Below are 23995 nucleotides of genomic sequence, written 5' to 3'. Positions count from 1 at the left end.
TAAGTAAAGCAAAACAGAATAATGTCCTTCCCACCTCTAGTTTAGTGGCAAAGCTGTGGTTGTTCATTTTGATCCAACAACCATGTATTGAAAATACAATATGACCACGTCTTTCTTAGTAAGTTGAAGTGAATGAGAAAGAACTTCTGCCTTCATGTGGAGGTCCTTATGTTGGGGAGATACACCTTGATTTCAAGTAACTCCACTATAATTTGAAAAGGAGAAAGCTCCTCAGAGAAGCTCAGGGTGGTATGAAGCACAGAGAATGGAGAGGAAAATTACACCGATGAAACAATTATGAAAGTGCTTATTGAAATTTTTACATTTTATAAATAATATCTTAGGCCAGAAGAAGGGCTTGAAATGTTATCTGCATCATATCCTCTCTTTTTACCTTCCCATCTTCTACATAATTTAAAAGTAAGTATTATATTGGCCCAGAGGCTTCATGCTAAGCTAAATAAAGTTAAATTATTTGCTTTACTTTTCTAATCAATGTATTGTTTCTTTGTTTGTTTTTGGTGCTGAACATAACTAGTTCCAAAACTCCAGAATTTATCATTGATCAACTTGTTAGTGTATGCTAAATCTAAGTCTGATCTACAGATTAATTTCATGTTTCTTTTCTCTCCCTATACATAAATATGAATAATTAGTAAAAATATGTGTGCTTTAAATCAGGCTTTTTAAACTTAGTAAGAGCATGTAAATAATCTTTTGAAGTTATTATTATTTATTTCCAGAAGATCAATTGAATTACTCAAATTAAATAGATGATTAGGTTAGAGTAGATTGGATTAGATTAGGCTTATTTTTTGAAAAACCAATTCATTCTTTGTGTTATGGTTGCATATAATTTTTGTAATTACTTTCAAGATTCAAGTTAAGTATATGGATATGTGTCTTTTTATCACATTCCCTTTCTATCTGGAACATAAACAATAGGTGGCTTTGTTTCTAAATCTTGTTTCTGATAAATTTGACTTAATTTATGCAAGTAGACTTTTTAGCATCCATCTCATTATCTTGTATGCCTTCTCATTAATGTCCAGAAAATATAATTTTTTAATAAAATGAGAAAATATTTGAAACACATGAAAACTTAAATGCCTCCTTTAAAACAGATTTTCAGCAAAAATATGATAATCACAAAAGAAACTAAGTTTTGATACTATCTATTGAAAAGAAATCTATGATGAGTGCTTTAAAATGTTTCGGTAATAAAAAGATAGAACAGCGGCCTGTTTAAAAATCGTCCACTCATTCATTTCTATTGCAAAATATATCGTCTGTGAGTATTTCTGCTCTGAAATTCTTACCATCTGCATTGGTGAGGTCATTGGGGGACCCACATATAAGCTGAGAATGGCATGCTTCTCTGAGGTTGCATTCCTGAGAGTCATAGTGCCCTATACTGAATTATGCACATTGTTTCTATTCAGTATGAGGTTGCATTTCACCAACCCAGCATTTGTAGCAAAAGGTCATCTCAGCCAGAGCTAAAATTTCATACAATGGACAGGGAATTTGGAGTATTATGAAAATTCATGGAGTTCCATGATCATTTGTTGAGTGTTTACTCTATGCGAATTCCCAGAAGGATTCAAAGGTAATGAGACATTCTCCCCTGCCTTCTAAATGTTAAATATTGTGATGGAGAATGACATGAACAGAGTTAGATGTTTAAAAGTAAAGATGTGAGAGGCTGTAGGTGAGGACACTAAATGTTATTAGAACCAAAGGAGGATATGAGTTGCCAGTATAAGAAACCATAGCCAAGCTTTGAAGGATGGGTGAGTAGGGATTTGATGAGCAGAAATATGAATAAGTTTAAGAGGATAGTGAGTGATACCAAGGATACCAGCCTGAGATGCTGGGAAAGCAGTGGTACTGTTTGCCAACCTGGGAAAAATGGAAAGAACAGTGCCTTTCCAGGAGAATGAACCTAATTAAGGCACGTGGGATTTAAGGTATCTTCGAAAAATTCAGGTGATATCTAACAGGCTATTGAAAATGTATCATCAGAAACTTGGGAGGAGACATAAATAGCAGAAATATAGCTATAAGAGTCATTGGCACCCTGTTGATTATGGAATTTAGAGAATAGATGTGACCATCAATTAAACATATGACACCGGAGAAAAGCTCATACTCAACACAGAATCTGAAAACAAATCTTGAAATAAAAGAGAATGATGGAGAAGTAAGTTTCCGTGAAAGCGACTGAGAAGGACATTTAAAAATAAAAAGCAAAACCAAACAAAATATAGCAGGCTAAGGAGAAATTTAGAATTAGGATTATGCACCTAGACTCCTACACATAGATGTTGAAAAAAATTGTTGAATATATTTATATGGCCTAGGAGCCCAACATTGCCGATGGAGATTCAAAGGAAGTGAGACACCTGAGGAAGTGGAAGGCCAGGAAAGGTAGTGTAAAAACACACTTGGGAATTTTCTTCCCCAGGTCAACAAGCCTATTATCGTGTCATTATCAGAGGCAAGAGCATGGTTGTATCCCTTCACATCAGTCTTAATGAATTTCTAACCAGCCTATGAGTCTACGTCATGTTCAGGATTTTTGTCTGTTCATTTTTACAAAATTTTCTGAACGTACTACAGAGTCTGAAATTTCTGTAGTGGCTTTCACGATCTTTCCTTGAAATATAGTAATTACTCTTTTAAGTGAGTTTTGGCCTCTTATATGACTTCTATGTTTTATTTTATACTGGGTCATCATTTGTCCATCCCACTGGCTTGAAATCAAAATAGTACCTGACTAATTTCATTTTTAGTGAGATTCAGTAATTGATAACATTGTCCTCATCATCATCAAACTTTTTTTTTGTGATTACACTGTAATAGTGCTATCAGTTGTTAGTAATATTATGCAAATAGACATGCTTCAAAACAGAAAATCATGAAATAGAATTTGCACAGGAAATAGATTCAAATTGTATAGTCATTGACTGTCCAGTTTCAGTATTTTGTATGTGAACACCACCACAGAAATGCAGTGTCAAAGGTGCTTACCATGCAAGGGGAGAGTTGCCTCCAAATATATTATGTGCAAAGACTTGCTGATAATGAATTGCCCCACAGATGTCACTTTTGATGTTGTTTTTATCTAAGAAAGGACAACTATCAATGTCACATAAATGTATTCTCCTTTCTCTGTGTTCATTGTTGCTTAGTAGGAATTGTAAGTAGGGACTAAATATATTGATAAAACTGTTTTTCCCTCCCAAGATAATCTAAATAATTGCCACATAATAATTTCCAAATAAAAATGCAACTCCTATTTAGTCGTGCATATGATACGTTCATCAGAAACCTCTAGAAATAGTCATTTTTTTTTTTTGGCCTGGCATATGTGCTCCCTGTTGTCCTGGAGCACTGAATAGAATGTATGGAAATGGAGGGTGTGCCCAGAGAAAGCTACCTGTCTGAGTGGTCTCGAGGTGGTACCTGGAAATTTTTTTCTAGATCCCAAAGTCAGTTTCATCAGCATGCAGAACCATACAGAGCCAAGACAAATTCTAAACATTATTACAAGATCCTGATGTCAAGCCAGAATATTAGTTTATTAAATTTTGAACAGGAGAATATCCCATTCAAAAAATAGGAAAGCCTCTGATTTGTCTCCAAGGCAATATTCTTTCTGTCTAAGGAGACCCAAGGAAAATCAGTGTACCTCTTGAAAGATTGCCTGATGAGAATGGACTGTAAAGAGGAACTGTATTCAGACCCAGTGAGGTGGGTAAGCTCTGCTGTATCCTGTCTGCCAGTGGCTGAGATCATCTCCAGAAAACCAGATTGTTTTGGCTCCCGAGACTCAGGGCCTCTTTTAGTACTGGGCACCAAATTCAGTCCTCTGTCTCTAACTTGTGTTTGTGTTGTTTTAATTGTTGTTTTTTGTTTGTTTTCTCTTCTCTTTGGAGTTATCTCTTCAGGATTTTGCATATTCTTTTGAAAAATATGTCATTGATTTTTCTCAATGTCACTTTTAGGCCTGAATAAATACGCAGACTTTGTTTACCTCCTTGCTTCTGGTGCATGTTGTAAGATGTCTTTGCTTTATCTAAACAGTCAATTAATTCTCCATCAGTTCATCGTTTACAAGGCAGAGTTACGTACTGTGACTCTTAAAAAAAAAAACTCTGTCCATCAGAAAAATCTCCCAGACTGATACGGAATTTTCAAAATTATTATATATACAGTCACAATTTCTCAGGTAATTCTCACCTAAAATAAACTCAGTTTTAAATTACACAAATATTTGAGAAAATTGAATTTAGGGCCCAGTCCTTATTCTTTCCCTTTGCTTTGTTCGAGGCAATGTTAACCATACATCATCTTTGAACAGGTGATTGGAAGCAATGTGTTCACACAGAACCATATTTTATCAGTTTTTTTTTTCCCCTTAAGCTTATTGCCCTTTATTCAGCTTGATCAATTGTATTCAGCCTTCCCTAGTTCTCTGAGAGCTCAATTTTGAGAAACACTCTTAGTTTCCTGGACAACATTGGTTCATCTCTTTTTCCCAGAATAATGAAAATCTAAAATCTAATTCTTGCCTATTTCAGCCCCAGACAGTTTTTATCCTCGCTTGTGAAATCAAACCTACATGCCTTTCCTTTGCAGCTCATGTCTGAGTATTATCTGTGTCCCCAGAATCAAGTAGCTATTAAATTAGTTCTATCAATTGTCCATGGGTTTAGAGGTCCCCATGTGTGTTTTTTCTCAAGTAACCACATTTTATTTCAGGGCACAAAGTACAAGATTTCTGCTTGATTACTTAGCCTCTGGTCTTTATTTTTTAAGTTTTTTTTTTTTTTTTTTTGAAAATAGCAGGGAAAATGCATTACTCTTCTTTACCCTAATGAAAAGTTCTGAGTTCCTCTGACAGTCATTTCATTTCTGAAGGAAGATTAGAGGACTGTCCCACAGATTGACTCTGAGATTTCATATTTTTTCTTGATTTTATCCTTCTAATAACCTTATTCCTTTGCCTCTCCCGACTGCACGATCGCATGCACATTTTCTCCCTTGTAATACCTCACCTATGATATTTTGAGGATCAAGTAATTCATTTTCTCTACCAAAAGTCATTATGCTTGAGTCATTCGGACTATCAAGTTTCTGTATTCCTTTGGGGATACTTTTTTAGAAGAGTCTGTTCTACAAATTTTCAGTTTTAAAACATCTTTCTTAAACCTAACTTAATTCTGCTGTGTTGTAGTATATAATGTAGTATGTACATTTACAAACAACTGATGCCAGGAGTTTGAGTCCTGGTTCAGCCTCCATCACATTTTCAAGAAGGCAACCTAGATCAACTCACATAATATCTCACTCACTTGTAAAATAGAGACAATAATGAAAATAATTACTGGCCTGTCTTCCTTAAAGGATTATTACAACTATACATGAACATGTATTTTTCAGGTAGGTAGCATTTCATAAAATTCTATCAGACCACTACTTTACTATGTTACTTTTTAAAAGATACTTTAAAAATATTTCTGGTTCTATAGTTTTTTTTCCGCATTAAATCAGATCCACAATGTTCATAATATTTGTCAAACATGTGATTGTTTTCTTGCTTACAAAAATGGCCTCCCTTGTATTTTGCCATTAAGGTAAGTTGTTTTTTGGCTCCTTTTTTGGAAACCGATAATTTCTTATTGGTTTCCAAGGCTAAGAGCACATGGCTCTCTATCCGCTGTGAACAAGTGCCAATATTTATTACAAATATAATTCTGTGAAAGCCATAGACAGAGAAAACATATGAATAGTTTCACATTTATTTTCTGCCGCTAAATGGCTTCTGGCTTTAAAAGGTCTGCACGTATTTTCCTGGATTTATTGTTGAGGAATAGTAAATGACAGAAACCAGTAACTCACAGAGATATTCATCAAATAATTATTAAAGATCATTCAGTGCCCAGTAGCAAAGTGGTTCCTAAAAGACTGAGATTACAGTCAACTCCCAAATATTCATGGCAGGAAGAAAAGCCTTGTAAAGATGACTGCCAATCACAGAGCATGGATAGACTCTGCCAATTAGGCACCAATTCCTAGCACTTACCCACGTCTCCTCTTAAATTGCTAATTAAGCCAAATATGTTTATAAATGTATAAGTCAACTCTTATGGGGTATTGGAGATAATTTTCAGATCACAGTGCAAAACACCCCAATTACAATACAACTGAAACAGAAAGGGTTGAAGGGATTTTAAAGGGACCAAGTCATCATGAAGTATCTATCTCCAATGTCAGAGACAAATGAATCACGGATTCATTCACTCCCTCCCGCTCTTACACACATGGGAGAGAAAAGAGCAACAGAACAGAAAGAGGATAATCTCTCAAGAAGGCTTACTAGGATGATGAAATAGTATCCTTATTAAGTATCTAAAAATAAATGATAAAAGGGTAAGGAGAAATTGAAATAATAAACAAATACTTTTACAGTACAGTAATGTTAACCTGAGGGTTCTACATATTCATTTGCTTTATAGAATCACTCTGAGGAAGTTAATATGATCTGTGTTTTCTAAATGATGAAACTGGGAAGAAGAGATGTAAAATTATGGTTACTACCTGATTATCACTAGGTGTTCAATACATAGTAACTGTTATTACTTATTATTCTTGCTTTTTGCTTTTAGCGCCAAAGGGCTGTATTTGCATTACTACATTCAAAGTTCATGAAAACCTATTGTAGCCATTGTAATTATTTCTGTTTTGAAAACTTCTTTAAGTAGGAAAATTTAGTTTTCATTTTATATATAACAGAAGCATTAATGTATCACGCAGTTTTAAGCAAATCACCAATCTCGTTGTCCTATTGTCTAAGGCAAGCATTAATCCATTCTCTACTGACTTTTCAGAGACATTAAGGAAGTTCCTCTTTTTATTTGCATGAGTTATAAAACACAATGCATCTCTGTAATTTTGGGTAAAGCAGTATTTTATTTCATCATCAGGAACTACTCTACATTGTGGCTTGACATAAATATTGGTAACTTGGTACCTGGGATCATAAGTGGAATAGTCAAATGTTCGTATCACAAAAATTAGGAAGAGGATAATATATATTTTTCCCTTCAGAATAAAAATATAATAGAATCAATATAATGAATTGCTTTTTAAAGAAATACAAGAGGGCCAAAATAGGGTAAGAATTAATATCAGGTATTTTATTCACTGGTTAAACCAGACAGTTACATTCTTTGTGCCTGTTTTATAGGTAGTTCATCCTGCCCAAACACACACACACACACCCCTTCATTGCACCCTTCTGCCAAAGTTGGGACTTTGCCTCACTCAATAAGATAATGCATGTGTAGAAGAAAATTAAAACTAAGAGCCTGCTCCTGGGTTTGGTCCCATGACTTCCAAAGATTGTGGAAATAAAGCAATTCACTTTTTAATTATGCAAACCATTTGGTAAAGTAAGCATTAAAAAAGATATTTAAACAGTTTATTTAATGTTTTTAATGTTATCTCAGGAATGTTAGAAATTTCAAAATAAGCAAAAAATTTCAAAATAAGCAAAATAAGCAAAAAACTCAGAGATTTTTCTTTCAGATTCTTCAAATTGTAGGATAAATATAAGAAAAACACTTCCATATCCCTATCACTACTTTCGATACTACTAGACTGTGTTAAGTAATAGAATTTTTATAATATACGATTGAATTAGAAAACAGCTATTTCGGGACTGGGGCACACATATTTTTAGCTGCAACTCAAGCCCCCTGCCTCTCCAGGGCGTATTTTAACTATGCCTATCAATTGATCTAAATTATTGAACTTGCTCCAACTTGCTTAAGAATAAGAAGCTTCCTTAGATACAGTAACACATTAAAACAAACTGAAAAAGAATTTTGAAATCACTGGCATAAACAAGTTGCAGGGCATATAAATCATCTGTACAAAAGAATTCCCAAGTCCCTTTTGCTCAAGTTTTATGCCTTATTAAAATTTTCAGTGGTCAGAAAAAGATATGCCTACAAATGTGGATTGCTAACTTAATTGGCACTAGCATTTAAGATAGTGTAATTTGGTTTTCACACTAAAGTAAGAATATTGCTTTTATATTTGACATATAGACACTTCATGTATATAGGAGCACACATGCCGAAAAGATGAGACATATTTCAGCATGGGATTAAGTAAAAATATCTGTTTTCACTGAGAAGCTGACATATTTAGCTTGCTAATAATTGACCTAGTCATTAAGCAGCCGAAAGTCCCCATCTGTCCCTGCTGCTCATTTGTATCTATTACATATATTTTAGCATCAGCGCTAAGGCCTTCAGTTCCTTCCGTGGGAAGAAGGAAGGGCATTTCTGAAGTGGTTAAGGCAGTTCTCTTGCCTCGATAGGGGAGGAAAGAACAGAAAATGTAATATAGCTACACAGAGAGATGCCTGCCTCTGAGCTCTTTTCATTTTAGCAGCTTGAGAAATATCAGTACATGTTATTGCTCAGACACACATTCGTTCTAAACAAAGGTTACTGCCATGGATTCCAAAGAGCAGAAGGATCCGCTATATATATATATATTGCATTCATTTAGCTGGTATCATTATTGATTGGACCTCACAAACTATCTGCTTGTACCTGATGTGCCTCCCTAAACAATTATGAGGACAAATATTTTATGTGATGGCACACACGTGGAGAATTTGACTTCTCAGGTACTGTCTGTTTTGGATATTCATTCTGAAATTTATGAGCACATTTGAAGCATTGCTCAGCACTGCTCACCTGGGAAACACACATGCACACACACACACACACACACACACACACACACACACACACACACACACACGACACGCAGCCCATCCTCGATGAGCTGGGCTGAAAGGCTAAAGCACATCTTGGGAATAAATCTGACCAATAAACTATAGCTTCAGAAAGACTTTATTTTGGAAATGTTCTGTTAAAGTCAGTATCTTCATCATTTGCAAATTTGACAGCCTCCTGCCATATTGAGACTTTATATTGTAAAAATGAGTTATACCCCTATATTAAATTGTTTATTAAGTTGCAAATAGAAAATTTGCAGTGCATGTGCAATGATTTTTTTGATCGTTTTCTCTCATTAATTAACAAGCCAAGTTGAAATTCAATATAATCCTGTAAGTAAAAAACTAACAAAAAGATTAAAAAAGATTAACTTAAGGGTAGGTATAGTTTTCTAATGCCTTCTAGTGCATTTTTTAACCTCTCAAGAATAAGGTGTATATTTACAATTTTTCCAACTTAGAGAATTGTGCTGTTTAAGTTAAAATAGCTGTGAGTTTGAGTTAGTTTAGAGTATTGTAAAAATACTGCTTCAGAGTAATTTCAGTAAATTGCTCAAATATTCCATCATTTCAAAATATCCTTTATACCTAAAATTCTAGTTTTCCTTGCAAGGGATTTTGTTTTCAAATATAACCCTAAAAATCCCTGGGAATACTTAGGGTTGGCTCTGTTAATGCACAACAGGTCTCGACAAGAAACTCTGTGCCCAGAAACTAATGCGGACAGGGTTGGCATTTCAAGTTTCTGCTGAAAATGTATGATAATCCGATGTAAATGTTCCAGTTATTTATAATAACAATTTCCGTATTGTGGTATATTAAGCTTTTCAAGCTCTTTTTCTCTTCCCTGGAATCCAGCCGTAACTCTGTCCTTGGCTTCTGCAGTACTTGTTATAATAAAGTCCTTCTGATACTACTTGTAATAAACCTTCATGGAGGCAATCCAAGATCGACCTTACTGATAGCTGAATTCTCCTTAATAGTGAATTGTATTCTTGTGAGACTCCAGCAGAGTTATTTTCCTTTAGAGTTAAAGATTTTATGTTGAAATAGTATTTATTTATTTATTTATGTCATTGAGCAGTCTCACTGCTATGACTAAGAAAATTGCGCCATAAAATACTTGGTAATGTAAATGTGAGGATGAAAGTTATATATCTGGTGATTTATTAAATTTATGGCTTGTAGGAACATGACTGTCTCCATAAAGGAATCTAATATACACACTGGAGAATGTTCTAGTAATGCCTTGTAAAAACAGGATGCTGTTGTAATTTGAAATCTTGAGAGCTTGAGCCACAGTAGAGGTATGCCTTTAGCATTTGTAATCATACATGGCCTGGCTTTTCACATCTAAATTAGATGTAGGAAAATTTAGAACCTGCATTTATTTTGTAAGTACTTGCTCTTACACAGAATGTAACATTCCATTTGCATGCCAACCTTTTTTCTTCTAGATAGATATTTTTAAATTGAAGTATAGTCAGTTACAATGCATCAATTTCTGGTGTACAGCACAATGTCCTAGCCATGCATATACACACATATATTTGTTTTTATACTCTTTTTCATTAAAAGTTATTACAAGATATTGAATATAGTTCCCTGTGCTATACAGAAGAAATTTATTTTTTAATCTATTTTTGTATATAGTGGCTAACATTTGCAAATCTCAAACTCCCAAATTTATCCTTTCCCATCCCCTTTCCCCTGGTAACCATAAGATTGTTTACTATGTCTGGGAGTCTGTTTCTGTTTTGTAGATGAGTTCATAGTGTCCTTTTTTTTTTTCTTTTTTTTTAATTCCACATATGAGTGATATCATATGGTATTTTTCTTTCTCTTTCTGGCTTACTTCACTTAGAATAATGATCTCTAGGTCCAGACATACCTACTTTCAATGCATTTCCTTACCTGTTTCTTTCATTGCCAAGAAATGGAAAGGTCAATGAAGAGTAGGAAGTTTAATGGAGTTCATGTTAGAGGAAAAACAGACCAAGTTTGATAAGCATAGGCCTGGCATTTGAGACCAGTAATTACCCTAGAATAAGGAATATCAGTATGTAGGCAAGAGGGAGTCAGGGTTCTAACCAATGCTCTGAAACTGCATTTGGCATATCAAAATATGTTTAATCTCCTTCTTTGTCTCTCAGGAATTAAACTTAAAGTTTTGGTTCACATTTTAAACAGTGGATTTTTTTTGTCTTGAATTTTTAAATAGCTTTTATCATCACACTTTCTGAATTGATTTTGATCCATTGAGAAAGTCAATGCATTTGGTCAGTAAAATTTTAACTTAAAAGAGGTGATTTTAGCTTTTTCTTCTTTTAATGAGCCCCCATTAACTGATTGCTTAAAGATTTAAAAGACTCAAAATGTTTAGCCACATAATAGACAGTTCTACAAAAGGAAAAATATACAAAAGCAAAATAAAAAAGTATATTTTGTGTATTATGTACAAATAGAATATACTAAGACAAAGATTTAGTTTCTTTTATACAATATTCTTAAGATAAACTTAGCTATTATTTGTATAATGAAATTCACATGGTATACAGCTTATTTTTAATGTCTTCTTTTTTTTTTCCCACCCAGAGAAATATATCACTTAACTGAAACGTAAAAGAGCATGTATGTGGCAGGGGAAAGAAAGAACAGGTTCTTCTCATATATTAACAGTTCCATATGCTGTTTATTAAATTTGATGCTAGTCAACTCATTCAGACAGCTGATTTTAATAAAAAGAAACCAGCAGTTTTGTAGAAATATGAAAACATATGGACATGTACATGACCACTCTGATGCAGTTTTATCATCTGTCAGATTTCTCAAGAGTGTACCGTATTTTATGGTCTTGAAATAAAATATTATGAATTAATACATACCTAATGAAATAATATATATGCTGTGAGGGACTAGCATTGCCCAAAGTTGACACTGTAGTTCGTGTCATTTAAATAACAGTATTGAAAAATGTGTTCTCTTGTATTAACTGAATTCCAACCTAGAGCATACTGCCTCTCTGGTTGTATATGAATTTGTTGAGAAGAAAATAATACCAAAAAAAGTTTTACTAAGCGTCTGAGATGTTTTATAGTCAAAGAACAACTTGTGTTTTAAAATAAACTAAAATACATTAACTAGGAGCAGTGTGCAAAGTATTTCAAATGAAGGGTAGGGTGAACAGACTGTTTTACTTTCCTTCCATTCTACATATCTATGAATAATCATTCCTTGAGGTTTAAATTTATAAATAACAGTGCAGAGTGGAGTTATTTCGACTTTACAAAGGAAACCATCCGTTTTGTTTTCATTTTCTTTTGGATAAACTCAAAATGGCTTAGCGTAGCTTCTGCTAAGCTTATTCAAGACTGAAGCGTTTTTGACAAAAAGAAAAAAAAAATGTTTCCCAATTATGAGTAGACTACTACACTTATGTGGCTAAATTCAGGCAGAATTGACAACTGCTGTTTGACTTGGCAAAGTTAGACTATGATAGTTAATACTAAGAGAAGGGAGGTAGCAAGAAAAATTGTAAAGAGAAATTTCAATGAAGAAACTCTATGTAAATTGTGCTCTAGGGAAGGATGGTTAAATAGAGACATTTTGTTCTAAAGTTATCACCATAAGTTGATTATCCTGTGTCCTGCCCTCACATATGGGCACACAAGAAGCCTGAGAAATGAAGGTGAAAGTTATCATCTAAGACTTCATGTCAGCTATTAGGACAGCCATTGTTAAGTCCTCGATGATGAGTGCTACATGGAGTTAGACTCCTGTCTGTTTGGATGTAGAGCTTTACTATCTGTCTTTACAAAGTCAGGATGTGAGAAATTATAAACTGAAGAACTCGGTCTCTTTTTTATGATACGTAATTTTTTACAACAACATTCTCTTGAAAGGAATTTCTTGAATTATTTGTATGTGTTCTGGGTGGAGTAGGACCCTCTATTTATTTATTTATTCAGTGTCTTACCTGCTAGATTTTGTGCTGCATGAGGCGAGAGACCATGTTTCATGATTGTTTTATCTCCAGGTTCGAGGGCAGGGCCTGCCATTGAGTAGATGCTCAGTATATATTTGTTGAATTAATCAAAGAATAAGTGAATATTTTCTGGGTCCTGGGTTCAAGGTCCAACCACAATTTCCAGTATTTCCTTAGTTTGTATGCTTTATTTTCTTTGCTTGCTCTTCTGATAACTTAGTCTGGGTTGAGTTGTGGTAGTAGAGAAATTAGTCCAAATGATAGACTAGTATAAACATCTTTTGTAAGAAAAGGAATGGGCCAATCCTAAACTCTTTGTAGAATATTGCAAACATTCTCACCTAAAATTCCTATTGTTCTCACTGATCTTTGGTGTATTACTGCAGCAGGTGTCTGTACGTGAACCAGGATATTTATTGTGTTTCATAAAATTCTAAACCTGGGCCTCAATGAAGAGTTTGTATTATATTTAGAAACCATGCTTCTCTACTAAGGATATAGATATATATTTTTCTCTGTATCCTAATTGACAGAACTAAGGTGCATCAACACAAAATATTTTATAGTTGAGAGATGTTTTTTGATGTCTATCCATGAAGGTCCTTGAAGGTCAAAGATAGTTTCTGGATGTTACCCACTATCATGGGGAAAAATCATTAACATTCTATGTGTACTACACTTTTAATTAAACTGTTTTCTAGGTAAACTGACATTGACTAGTAGATTCTTTGAGTCTCCTAATTCTCAATTCCAGGTTAAGAACGTCATAGTTGCCAGTTCAAATTCTTAGTACATTGTTCATATGGGTTTAAATATAAATTTATTTATATAGTCATTCATTCATTGCTCAAATATAATTGAAATCTAATTTCAAAGACAGCTGGGACATTCAGGTCAAGTAAATTTCTATTAGCAGTGGAAGAGGTTGGTTAAATGTCTGTCTTAGTAAGTTTTCTTCCATCCGTTTTATTTTTTACATATTCATTTTGTATTTATGATGCTACTGGAAAATGGTTTCTCTAAAATTGCAGTTTGTTTATTTCCTGGAAGAGGGTAGGATGACCCTGGGTGGAAATCAGGGTTTTCTATGAGTTTGCTAAGATCTGCATGAGAAGTGCTTCTCTTTGGAGTTTCCAAGGTAGTTCCTTCCATATTATTGTATTTCTGTTTTTCAAATCGCTCCTAGCCACCTTTAGCCTCCCTACCAACTCTGTGTAATCACTGCCCTTTTCACTCTTGTTTATAACTTCCATCCGCTTCCCACCTCACTCTACTCTGTGCTCTCAGCGTGATAACCAATTCACGCTCCTTAAATATGCAACAGAATGCAATATATTATTGAGTGTTCTAATTAACTGCCACATGTGAAAATACTTTACATATTTCATCTCTCTTAATCCTCCTGATGTTCTTAATATGTAGGTTTTATTAGTTCGCAAGAGAGCAAAGGGAGGCTCACAGACCTTAGGCGATTTACTCAAAGTCATGCAGCCAAAATAGCTGACATGGGGTTTGAAAAAAATCTGTCAAGCCAAAAAAGCATGTTCTTTCTATTACAACACGCTGTGTCTAGCCATGCCCTTCTTTCCCTGAAATGGTCTTAACCTCTTTCACCTACATCTCTGTCCTGCTGGCCAATTCTTTCTTTAAAGTTTACTGCAAGTACCGCCTCTTCTGTGGAGCCCTCCTCCTTAGCTCTCTGCGTATCACACGTCCTTGTTAACACATATCACAGTGGCACCATTCTTCCCCCCTTTCTTTTTTAGTTTTAAAAAATATAGTAATAATTTGTCATAAGACAGTTTATGTTGGAATGAAATGACGTTGGCTATTTTCAAATACATTTACAGTAATTATGTTTGAAGTGTCAGTTTTACTTTTGAATGTAATGAATACCAAGGATGGTATACCCCACATGAAAATACAAGGGCTTTGGGTCAACCACAGTTTTTAAGAGGCGAGAGGAGTCTTGAAACCCAAATATTTAAGCACCACCGGCTAAAGCAGCATCTAGCACAGACTGAACACTCTTGAAATATTCGAGGGACAAAACCAAATAATCAAATTGATATAAAACCTTTTAGTTGTAGAGGCTAAAAAAGTCCAATGTGAGGACTTAGGATTTCCATAGTTTTATACATTTACTCAAACAATGCTAAGAAGAGAATGAGCAAAACCCATATTAAAGTGTATTTTTTTAGGAAAACCTACATTTAGAATATTAATTATATTGAGTAAAACTTTGTATTAATTAAAATTAAAATTTGAAGTGCACATTATACAATATATCAATCAATGATTAACCAGGTACTCGGGTAGCCTATTATTTTGTATAGAAGGCACATTGGGTCATTCTATTATAGTGATAAATTGTGAGATATTTTAGAGAGCAGATTAGTCAAACATTAGAAATTTGAAAATAGCAAAGCAAAATATTATAGATTTGTGACAACCTTTATAAAATGTTTTTAATGCAACTAAATCTTGAAATTTATATACAATTGTCAGAAAGTTTTATCGCAGATTTAGATTTGTATATGGCAATAATCTAATTGTCATGATGAAAAGTTATTTTTAGGAAGTAGTGTGTGATAATAAAATTAATGAACATCCTCAGTTAAAGAGAAAAAAAAACCAAAAGAATATTTCATGTTTTTACTGAGATAAGAGATCTTAAGCATCATGGACAAGCCTTAATACATCAGACTGTAAATTTACATAGACTAAACCCAGTTAAAATGTAATTCAGTAAAAAAGGTTTACACTTACATCTCTTTAATATTATTTCCTAATTTCTTCACTGCACAATTGTTTTATTAAAGCTGGTAGCTGGTAACATCAAACACTGTTATTTAGCAGATTTGTATTGCCATTAAGCTAAGCAATTTATACTTTTATATCTTAGGAACATAAGATACAATACAAGGCACGAGAAATACACCACGTCCTTAAAGAGCTGAATAAAGGATTAATAACCATTCTTTCTTTTTAAATCAGTCATAATTTTTATTGATTAAAAAAAAAAAACCTCCCAGTGGTGCCTGTGCAGTGATGTTAGTCCCTTTTGTATTTTCTGTTTTTTTTCCTCCTTGTGGCCTCAGTATTCAAGTGCTGACTGATAAACTCGTCTGTGGTTTATAGGATTGTTTATTTTATACATAAAAATACTCTTTGTTACTCCTTAACAAAAACTGAACTGGGCAGTGTCAGAAGTAGAGCAGTTTCCTGAGGGTGGAAGAACACATAGCATTCCTTCCTTTGCAGAGGTTTTCAGATTCCATCTCTCCTTGACGCTACCAGGGCAGATCTTAATCCTGCCAGGCAGTCAGGCAGGAGTTAGCTGGCCCTCCACGCTCCCGCCCTGCCTAGACACACTGTGGACCCTAGCATTAAGATTAATAAAGTGTCCTTTTTGATAACTATCCAGCCACTATCAGCAAGAAAGAGAATGAAAGAAAAGTGAACCGGATCACTGCCTGGAGCCTGGCCCCCCAAGAGGAATATACAGGACTGTTCATGTTCAAAAGAGCCCTGGGTAGGAATGTGAGAGACTGTGGGAGAGTTTTAGAGTCAGAACCAGAGCTAAAATATCTGTTTTCTAATTGTTAAGAGAAAACTTACTTTAAGATGGCTCTCCCAAATAGGGTAAGGAAAACGATACTGTTATCAGGGATGTTTATGTGGTATGGCAATGGCATTTTCTCTTATATCCTTGTACCAGACAAGTCAGGTTCTGATATAGGTTTAAGGACACTAAGCAGGGAACAGCAGTCTCACTGCCTAATTAATCTCCCTATATATATATATTTTTTTTTTTTGATGTGTCTCTTCTGCATATCAAGGAGTGTTCTGTTCCTCCCACCAAATAATCTGTTCTGGTTGGACTAAGCTCAGACTTGCCAGCACTAAACCACGTCCTTCCCACCACATTGCATTAGGCTGTGTCAGCTTCCTTTTCTGCAAACTGCTTTTTTTTTCCCCCTTTCATCCTTTGTCCATAGCCCACCGTGTCTTTAAGAAGCAGCTCAGTATGTGCCTTGTCAAAGTTCGCTCCCCGTATCCCTTCGCTTTTAACTCCCAAGCACTACAAAGTTTGACCCTTGTTTTTGTTCCCCTCCTAAAGATTGTATTTTTGAGGCTATGAAGCAGGTCTTGTGCCTTATTTCTCGTTGGCATTGCAGCTGTGTTCCCTGTGCTCATTGCACTAAATCACACAGCCGTTAGTATCAGCACCCTAGTTTCAGTATTTCCTCTTCAATCATACATCTTTCTGAAAAGAGAAACAGACTTTACAAGGGCTGAACCACAGTATTCGCTGTGATGTTCTTGTTTCATCTACATGACAAAGAATTTCTGTCCTTTGGGAATATCAATCTCATTACAAACTCTCTGTTGTCAGTGCTACTTAATAATAATCACAAACCTTCTCTCCACCACTTCTTTTTGAATATCATATGGTCCATTTTCCCTTTTTTATCCAGGTGAAAATCTAGCTCGTAACATTGTCTAGAAACAAATATCTACAAATACCCCTCTAGTACCTGGCTCCTATCTTTGAAATATTAAAAAAAAAAAAAAGAAAAAGCTTTCATTTTTATTTCCCTTAATCCATAAAGTTCTGTTTTCCACTCTATGAATTCATGACTCTAAAATTTCTGTTTAATCTCTCCTGTTACCATTCTACATTGTTTTAGGAGTTTATAGACTTGGCTATTTATAAAACCATTTTATATTACTTGTTACATCTGGATAAGTTGTACTATTAGTGTTTATCTGTTTTGTGTATGTATATTTATTTTCCAGAGTTTCTCATAAGCACACCTTTTGTTATTTTGGTATCTTTTATAGTATGGTGCTAATTTCCAAATATACTAACTCATAATAATCTACCCTTCCTAAGATCAAAGGAAGAACTTACCATATATAAAATCCTTAGGATATTAGGAATCCATATACCAAAAAAATGCTGTGTTTTATGCTAGATTCAAGGATCTTACCACAGATTAAGAGCATGTGGATTTTTTTTTTTTCCTGGCTTGCAAGTTTCCCCAGTTTGATTCTTCTAAAGATAAAATGCTGATCTCCAGATAATCACTCAGGTATATTTAAATGTAGGAATAATTAGATTTCGTTTGCTTTGATATTACTGGAATATGTTGGTTTGGAGGGGGATTTAAATTTTAAAAGATTCTGTGTAATGGCAGTTAATATTTTTTAAATTAAATACAAAATGAAAGAAAAAAATGAAAGCTACAAGAAGTTATGTTCGATCATATCAGATAAAACTTAGGTTTGCTACTTTGAGTTTGTTTCTTTAATTCAAAAGGGCTAGATAGTGCATATGCCCTCAGAATTCTTTGATGCTAATCTCTTATGATAACCAATTAGCTTCCAAATTTCCCAATTCAAGGGCTGACTAATACTCTTGCTTAAGTATTAGGTGGGTCATGTTATTTTAAACAGAGATGATGGCTAATAGTGAGCAGTGTGTCAAAGACCAGAGGAGTTGAGAAACTGGAAAGTTTTGAGATACCCTATCTAAATAGGATTAGGGCAAGACCGAAAGGCTTATGCTCCAAACCCCAAAGATCTTTGTGATAGCTGCTTTCCTAAACATTAGGATTAAAGGTTAGAATCACATTCAGACACAAGAATGCAAACATGTATTCACAAAAATCCCTGTCCTTAGAGAAAAATTCAAGAATGCCCCAGCTCTTCCGTAAATATTACACTGAGAAATGTATTGTGAGAGGATCAAAAACATTTTTTTCAGAGGCAAAAATTTAATTTCCTCTTATTTTTTTTAATATTTTACAAAACTTTTTTTTTAAAAGACTGTTTTTTTTTCCAGAACAGTTTTGGTTCACAACACGATTAATTGAGAGGAAGGTACAGAGATATACCCTGCCTCCACACACCCATAGCCGTCTCCATTATTAACACCCCCACCACCGTGGAATACTGCTTCTTGTCTTCATAAAATATGCATATTTTTAAATCAGTTTAGCTCCACTATGTATAAAAGCTTTTCTAAATACTGTAAAAAATCATTTTCATATGAAGTTTGTATTTAAATATAAACATACAAAGTTAAAGATGTTTTTAAAAACAAACACTGAGAGCCAAACTTGTAGCAGTGTTTCATTTTCAGGTGTAGAGTTGTCTCATATATGGATATTCTTAAAGTAGTTAATCACTATTAAAATTCAAATAATTTCCTGTTATCATCAACTTTTTATTAAAAGTTTTTGGTTTATTCTTTCCAAATAATTTTATATATTTAATTTTTTTAAATTACATATAGTCCAGCTAAAGCCATGTCTACAAAAATAAAATTAAAATATGAGACTTTTTTACAGCTTTTATCAGTTTGACCTCTCGCAGGGTATAGGAATTCTACTAAATCAACTTCACAAGTTGCAATTGTTTTGATATCAAAACTAAATGCCCATAGGAGAATGTAAAAAGGAAAATACATCGTGAGTCAGTTATACAGCAATGGGGTAGAGGCAAAATGAAGAAATGATAATAATCTTACTGTGTGCTGGGAGAAAATACATATATAGTTGGTATTGTTCATCCTATAATATTTCTTACATCTGTTGTTAAAAAAAACTAAACCCATATATCAAAATCCTGCCTTAAGCTACTCTGTCTAGTCACAAAAGTGAAAATAAGATGGTAGCCCCTCCAGGGCAGCAGCCCTCCTGTCCTAGACTTGGAAGATTACTGTTGTGAGAATGTTCAGATGAACACCTTTTGAAATACTGAATTTGTTTAAATGATCTTTGAAATTTACCTTGATTCAAAAAAAAAAAAAAGAAAAAGAGAGAAAGAAAATAAGCTTCAGGTTTTTGGAAACGGTTTTAATGGCGAGGTCTGTGGATGGACACCACTGTGTAGGGGCTGCTGATTTTCCCTTTACATATTTCCCCATCTCCCTTCCTCAGGTGTTGCTGCCATCACCACCTTTCCCCTCCTCCCCTTTCCTCATGGCAAGACGCACGGAAGAAGAGTGCTGTTAAGGCCTCTCCATTAATCAACAGGTATGGTGGTTCTCACGAAGCAGAGCAACTGCCCCTCTTCTGCGTTCTCCATTAACAGTCTTTCTTACGTTTACAAGACTCGTTCACCTGCTGGACAGAGCCTACTGATAGGGAAGGATTGCTCAGCCTGAGTACATCTTTGCATATTTCAGCATGCTGTGCATTTCAGAATTCCCTGCCCAGTTGTAGATTATTTTTTAAGCGTATGGAAGAATTAATGATACCATTTTCAGAGGAAGGTGCTATGAAGTCTCCTCAACTGATTACACAGGAAAAAAATGGGCCTTGTGTGTTTATATATCCCACTTTCAACGTTCTACAAATCCTTTTTATATAACATACCTTTGAAATGTGTAAAATGGGAAAAGTTTGTGAATTTGAACTCAGTGCAATTATGATAGCATTTGAATTTTCCAAAGCATGGACAAAACTGGATGCACATCAATTACAATACTTATTCATCTGGTTATAGAAAATTAAGAATAATCCAGTTCAGATAAATCTGAATACCCTACAAAGCGCTGTCCTCCAGATGTAGGAGCTGAATGTATGCTAATCACTTTCTGCAAAACTTCCTTTTGTCAACTCAGCTGGTGGTATTTGAGAGGGATGGAGGGGACTATTTCCTTCAGCAGTCCCAAGATTGCCTGGTTCAGGCTGCTACATTTTGAAAGGAGCTAGTCCCTCAGGGCTCAAACTCCAGCAGAGTCATCACCTATGAAACATAAACACTCACTCATCACAGGGAAACGCCCACCTTCTTGATTTCCTTTTTCACTGGAGGAACTGGTCCTCCTAGCTCCTGCAGGGGCTTGTTTTGAGGATGTGTGAGACTCTGCACTACATAATTGTGACTCCATCAGAATCTTTGAGACGTGACTAAAACACTACCTTTGGGCTAGGAAGATTATTGACAGATGTCTTTAAAAAAAAAAAAAAGCAGTGAGTGTGTATATAGGTGTGCATGTCTGTGGCAGCACTATCTGTGGTGTTCCTTAAAACAGCATAATTAAGACTTGTGAACGTAAACAAAGCCTTTTCATTTTCATTACACGCATGAGTGAAATGATGTGACCATTAACCATTAAAGGCTAGACCATTAATCTTCATTCAGCAATGTGTGTCCTCTTATTCTAGAAAGCTCTGAAGTCATTAGTTGGCCTTCCTGATCCCATTTCTACCTACATTTCTATTCTGGATGCACACTGTGCTCTGGCCCCCATCTCTTTCTCAATGGGTAAAATCTCTCCTGTCCACAGACCTCTGCATAGTTGGGTCTCTCTGTTTGGCATGCCCTTTCCCGGGGTCTGTTTGAAAAACTCCCAACAGCAATGATAACCACACACATATGTTGAAGATTGACATTGGGTGTCATCAGGCCCAATGTAAATAAGCTTAATAATCTCTGTTTTCTGAATTCATCTCCACAAGGGAACGTAAAGTTAGAAATTATTATTGTCCATATTTAGTAGGTAAAAAATGAGGCTTGGAGAAAATCTAAAGTGGCCGAGGTCACTCAGAGTTGACCGAATTGGGCATGTGCCTTAAGTAGTGTCCTTAATCCTCTCAAGCAAAGCTGGGCTTCTCAGTCATGTTTGACTCCGAGTTTCTAGAGGACAATGATTTCATCTTATCCTTTATGACCTCTTCTGTGTCCACGGTGTTTGTTACTCACTAAATGTTGGAACAAATGAATGAATTTTCACAAAACAGTCATTCATGTTTTTCACCCTCACATGGGCCCTTCTCCTCACTCATACTTCCCTCTGCTCTGTTTTTATACCCCTGAGTTTGTGGCTCTTGGCTCATTAGCTTCACAGATGACAATATATCTTATCATAAGAAATAAGTCATTATTTCCCCCCAAATTTAGGACCTGCAACTAAAAACCAAGTAAGTATAAAATGATTGAAAACAGAAAAGACATCATTTAAATTTTATAAAATTCATCAAATCTAGTGGTAAGAAAAGAAGTACTTATATCTCATATGGAAAGAAGACAATTCAACCAAAATGTTCTAAATTTTTTGAGGAAAGGTAATAAGAGAAACCTTTTTTTGACATTATATGTTAAGTAAAGAAAATATGCACCATATAGGAAAAGAGTCTTAACAGTTTACCATACAAGAATAGAAGGGAATGGAGAAGTAAAATATAGATAAGAAAACAGAAATAATGAGATTTGAGGTGAGTGCATAAATTGAAAGCAATGAAAAATTGGAAACAGATCATTGAAAACTAGGGACACTGAAAGGACTTTAAAAGAATGTGAAACACAACTTGGAGGGAAAAAAATCAATGCAGGTAGAGAAAAAGGACTTTATTTATAAGTTCATGTTTCCTTTATTCTTAGGAAAGCCTTTGAGGTAAAATGGCTGGAAAGAGAAAGGGGAGTAAAGATATGTTACTTTGTGTACACGGTTTTTCTAGGACTTTTTCTGTGGAAACAGTGCTTTTGAGAGCAAAATAAGGGCTTAAGCATTAATGTGGAGTTATGTATTTAGAACTTAAAAGGTTGTGCCTAGAGAATACAACTGAGGTAGGGAGGACTTGATGGAAAATTAGGAAACAAATCAAAATACCCTTCCCCCCACCCTACCAAGATATTCCGAGTGTTAACCAATCTGTTAGCTCTGTGAATTATACAGATCATTTCATGACTATTTTTCTTTAGGTAGAGTGCCTAGGGCATAGAATGAATGTTTGATGAATTAGTCATGGAAGTTTAAGAGTTAGTAGAGAGATTATGGTCAACCAATCCAGTCTCAGATTGTTCACGTATCCTTTAATGCTACTATGAGTCATTCATTTCTGCTTGAATAATTCCAGTGACACAAAATCCAGAGGTAGCTCACTCTATTTTGGGACATCTTTTAACTTTCTACCTTTCTCTAATATTGAGCCCAAATCTGCCTTTCTATAGCTCGAATCCATTTATCTTGGGTTTTCCTTTTGAGAAAACACAAAATAAGTTCTATTCCTTTCCCAAATGGAAGTATATCCAGGACCTAAATTCAGATAGATACTCTGTTATAGTGTCTGGATGTGTAATATTCCCTCTGGTTTTTTTTTTTTTTTTTTCTGGTTTACAGCCTCAGTCTTCCCAATTGTTCTATTTTACTTGGTTGCAAAGCCTTTTAGCATTCTGGTTAGTCTCATTTAGTGAAAAATATTTTTTCAAAGAAATAAGGAATTTAAGATGAGCTCCCCCAGTTTATATTTTTATACTTATTCATTTTGAAGAACCCAGAAAATCCATTTAAATACCTTTGGGGAAATAAAGGGGAGGTACAGATTAAAACTGCATATGGCTTTGATCTGAATTTGCACATAATAAAGGTATGGTTTGGCTAGTGTATAATATATAAATAAAATAAATACAAGTATATGTAAAAAAGAATGAAAAAAGAAAAAAATGAATTAATTAAAAAATAATATTCGATTGATATAAAAGAATTTTCAGTCTCTACCTTTTATTTCTTAATTGAATAAGTATTTTGATTTGAGTTGGTGCCTGAAATGAATTTTTCCCTAAGAAAATTTTTCCCTAAGATGCCCATTCAGCATTCTAGCAAATTTGGCACTATTATATATATATATATATATATAATATATATATATATATATATAATATATATATATATATCTCCTTGAGTGGATAATATCAGTAGAAGTAAAAGACAAACAAAACAAAACAAAAACAAAGCAAAACAAAAACTATTTTCTCAGTGCAAATTATTGATTTTAATGACTAATATTATGTACTCACTCACATATAACAGTAATGTTACATGGAGATCAAAATAGAGCAAAATAAGACTGAAAAATGTCTGAATTGGATGTCCTGACAGGTATGGACTTTCCTTAATAAAAGTTACTGCAAAGTACATCCTTCATGTATGTGAACTCCTCCTTAATGCCAAGGTGCTGTCAGTGTCCCTTGGTGAGTCCTATTTATGAGTAGATGGTGGCAATCTCTCAGCATCCCTGTATATCTGACTTTCAGTGAGTGCCTAGGCACAATATATGGCCTTTCTAGAACTGGGACATTTAGTTAATTTGCTGGCAGAGAATGCTTTTAATGCCACATGACTTTTCCCTGACCCTACCCAGGATTTCCATTTTCAATTTGCTTCATAT

The 23995-nt window shown here is 34.6% G+C and overlaps 1 protein-coding gene across 12 annotated transcripts in view; it reads left to right on the top strand.

Moving 5' to 3' along the window:
- Positions 1-23995, top strand: part of PCDH7 (protocadherin 7) — a 387317-nt gene that overhangs the window by 188300 nt on the left and 175022 nt on the right. For 3 of the 12 annotated variants that reach the window (XM_074349501.1, XM_074349482.1, XM_074349477.1), the window contains one exon: positions 19760-19855. The exons of the other annotated variants lie outside the window; for them this stretch is intronic. In XM_074349501.1, the coding sequence (XP_074205602.1) occupies positions 19760-19834 (75 nt within the window). In that variant the 3' untranslated portion in view covers positions 19835-19855. The remainder of the gene's footprint in view (positions 1-19759; positions 19856-23995) is intronic. 12 annotated transcript variants of the gene reach the window in all.

Source organism: Camelus bactrianus, chromosome 2 (assembly GCF_048773025.1).
Source record: "Camelus bactrianus isolate YW-2024 breed Bactrian camel chromosome 2, ASM4877302v1, whole genome shotgun sequence".
NCBI lineage: Eukaryota > Metazoa > Chordata > Mammalia > Artiodactyla > Camelidae > Camelus > Camelus bactrianus.
Note: the sequence above shows the minus strand (reverse complement) of the source record. Positions and strands in the feature narration are given on the sequence as shown.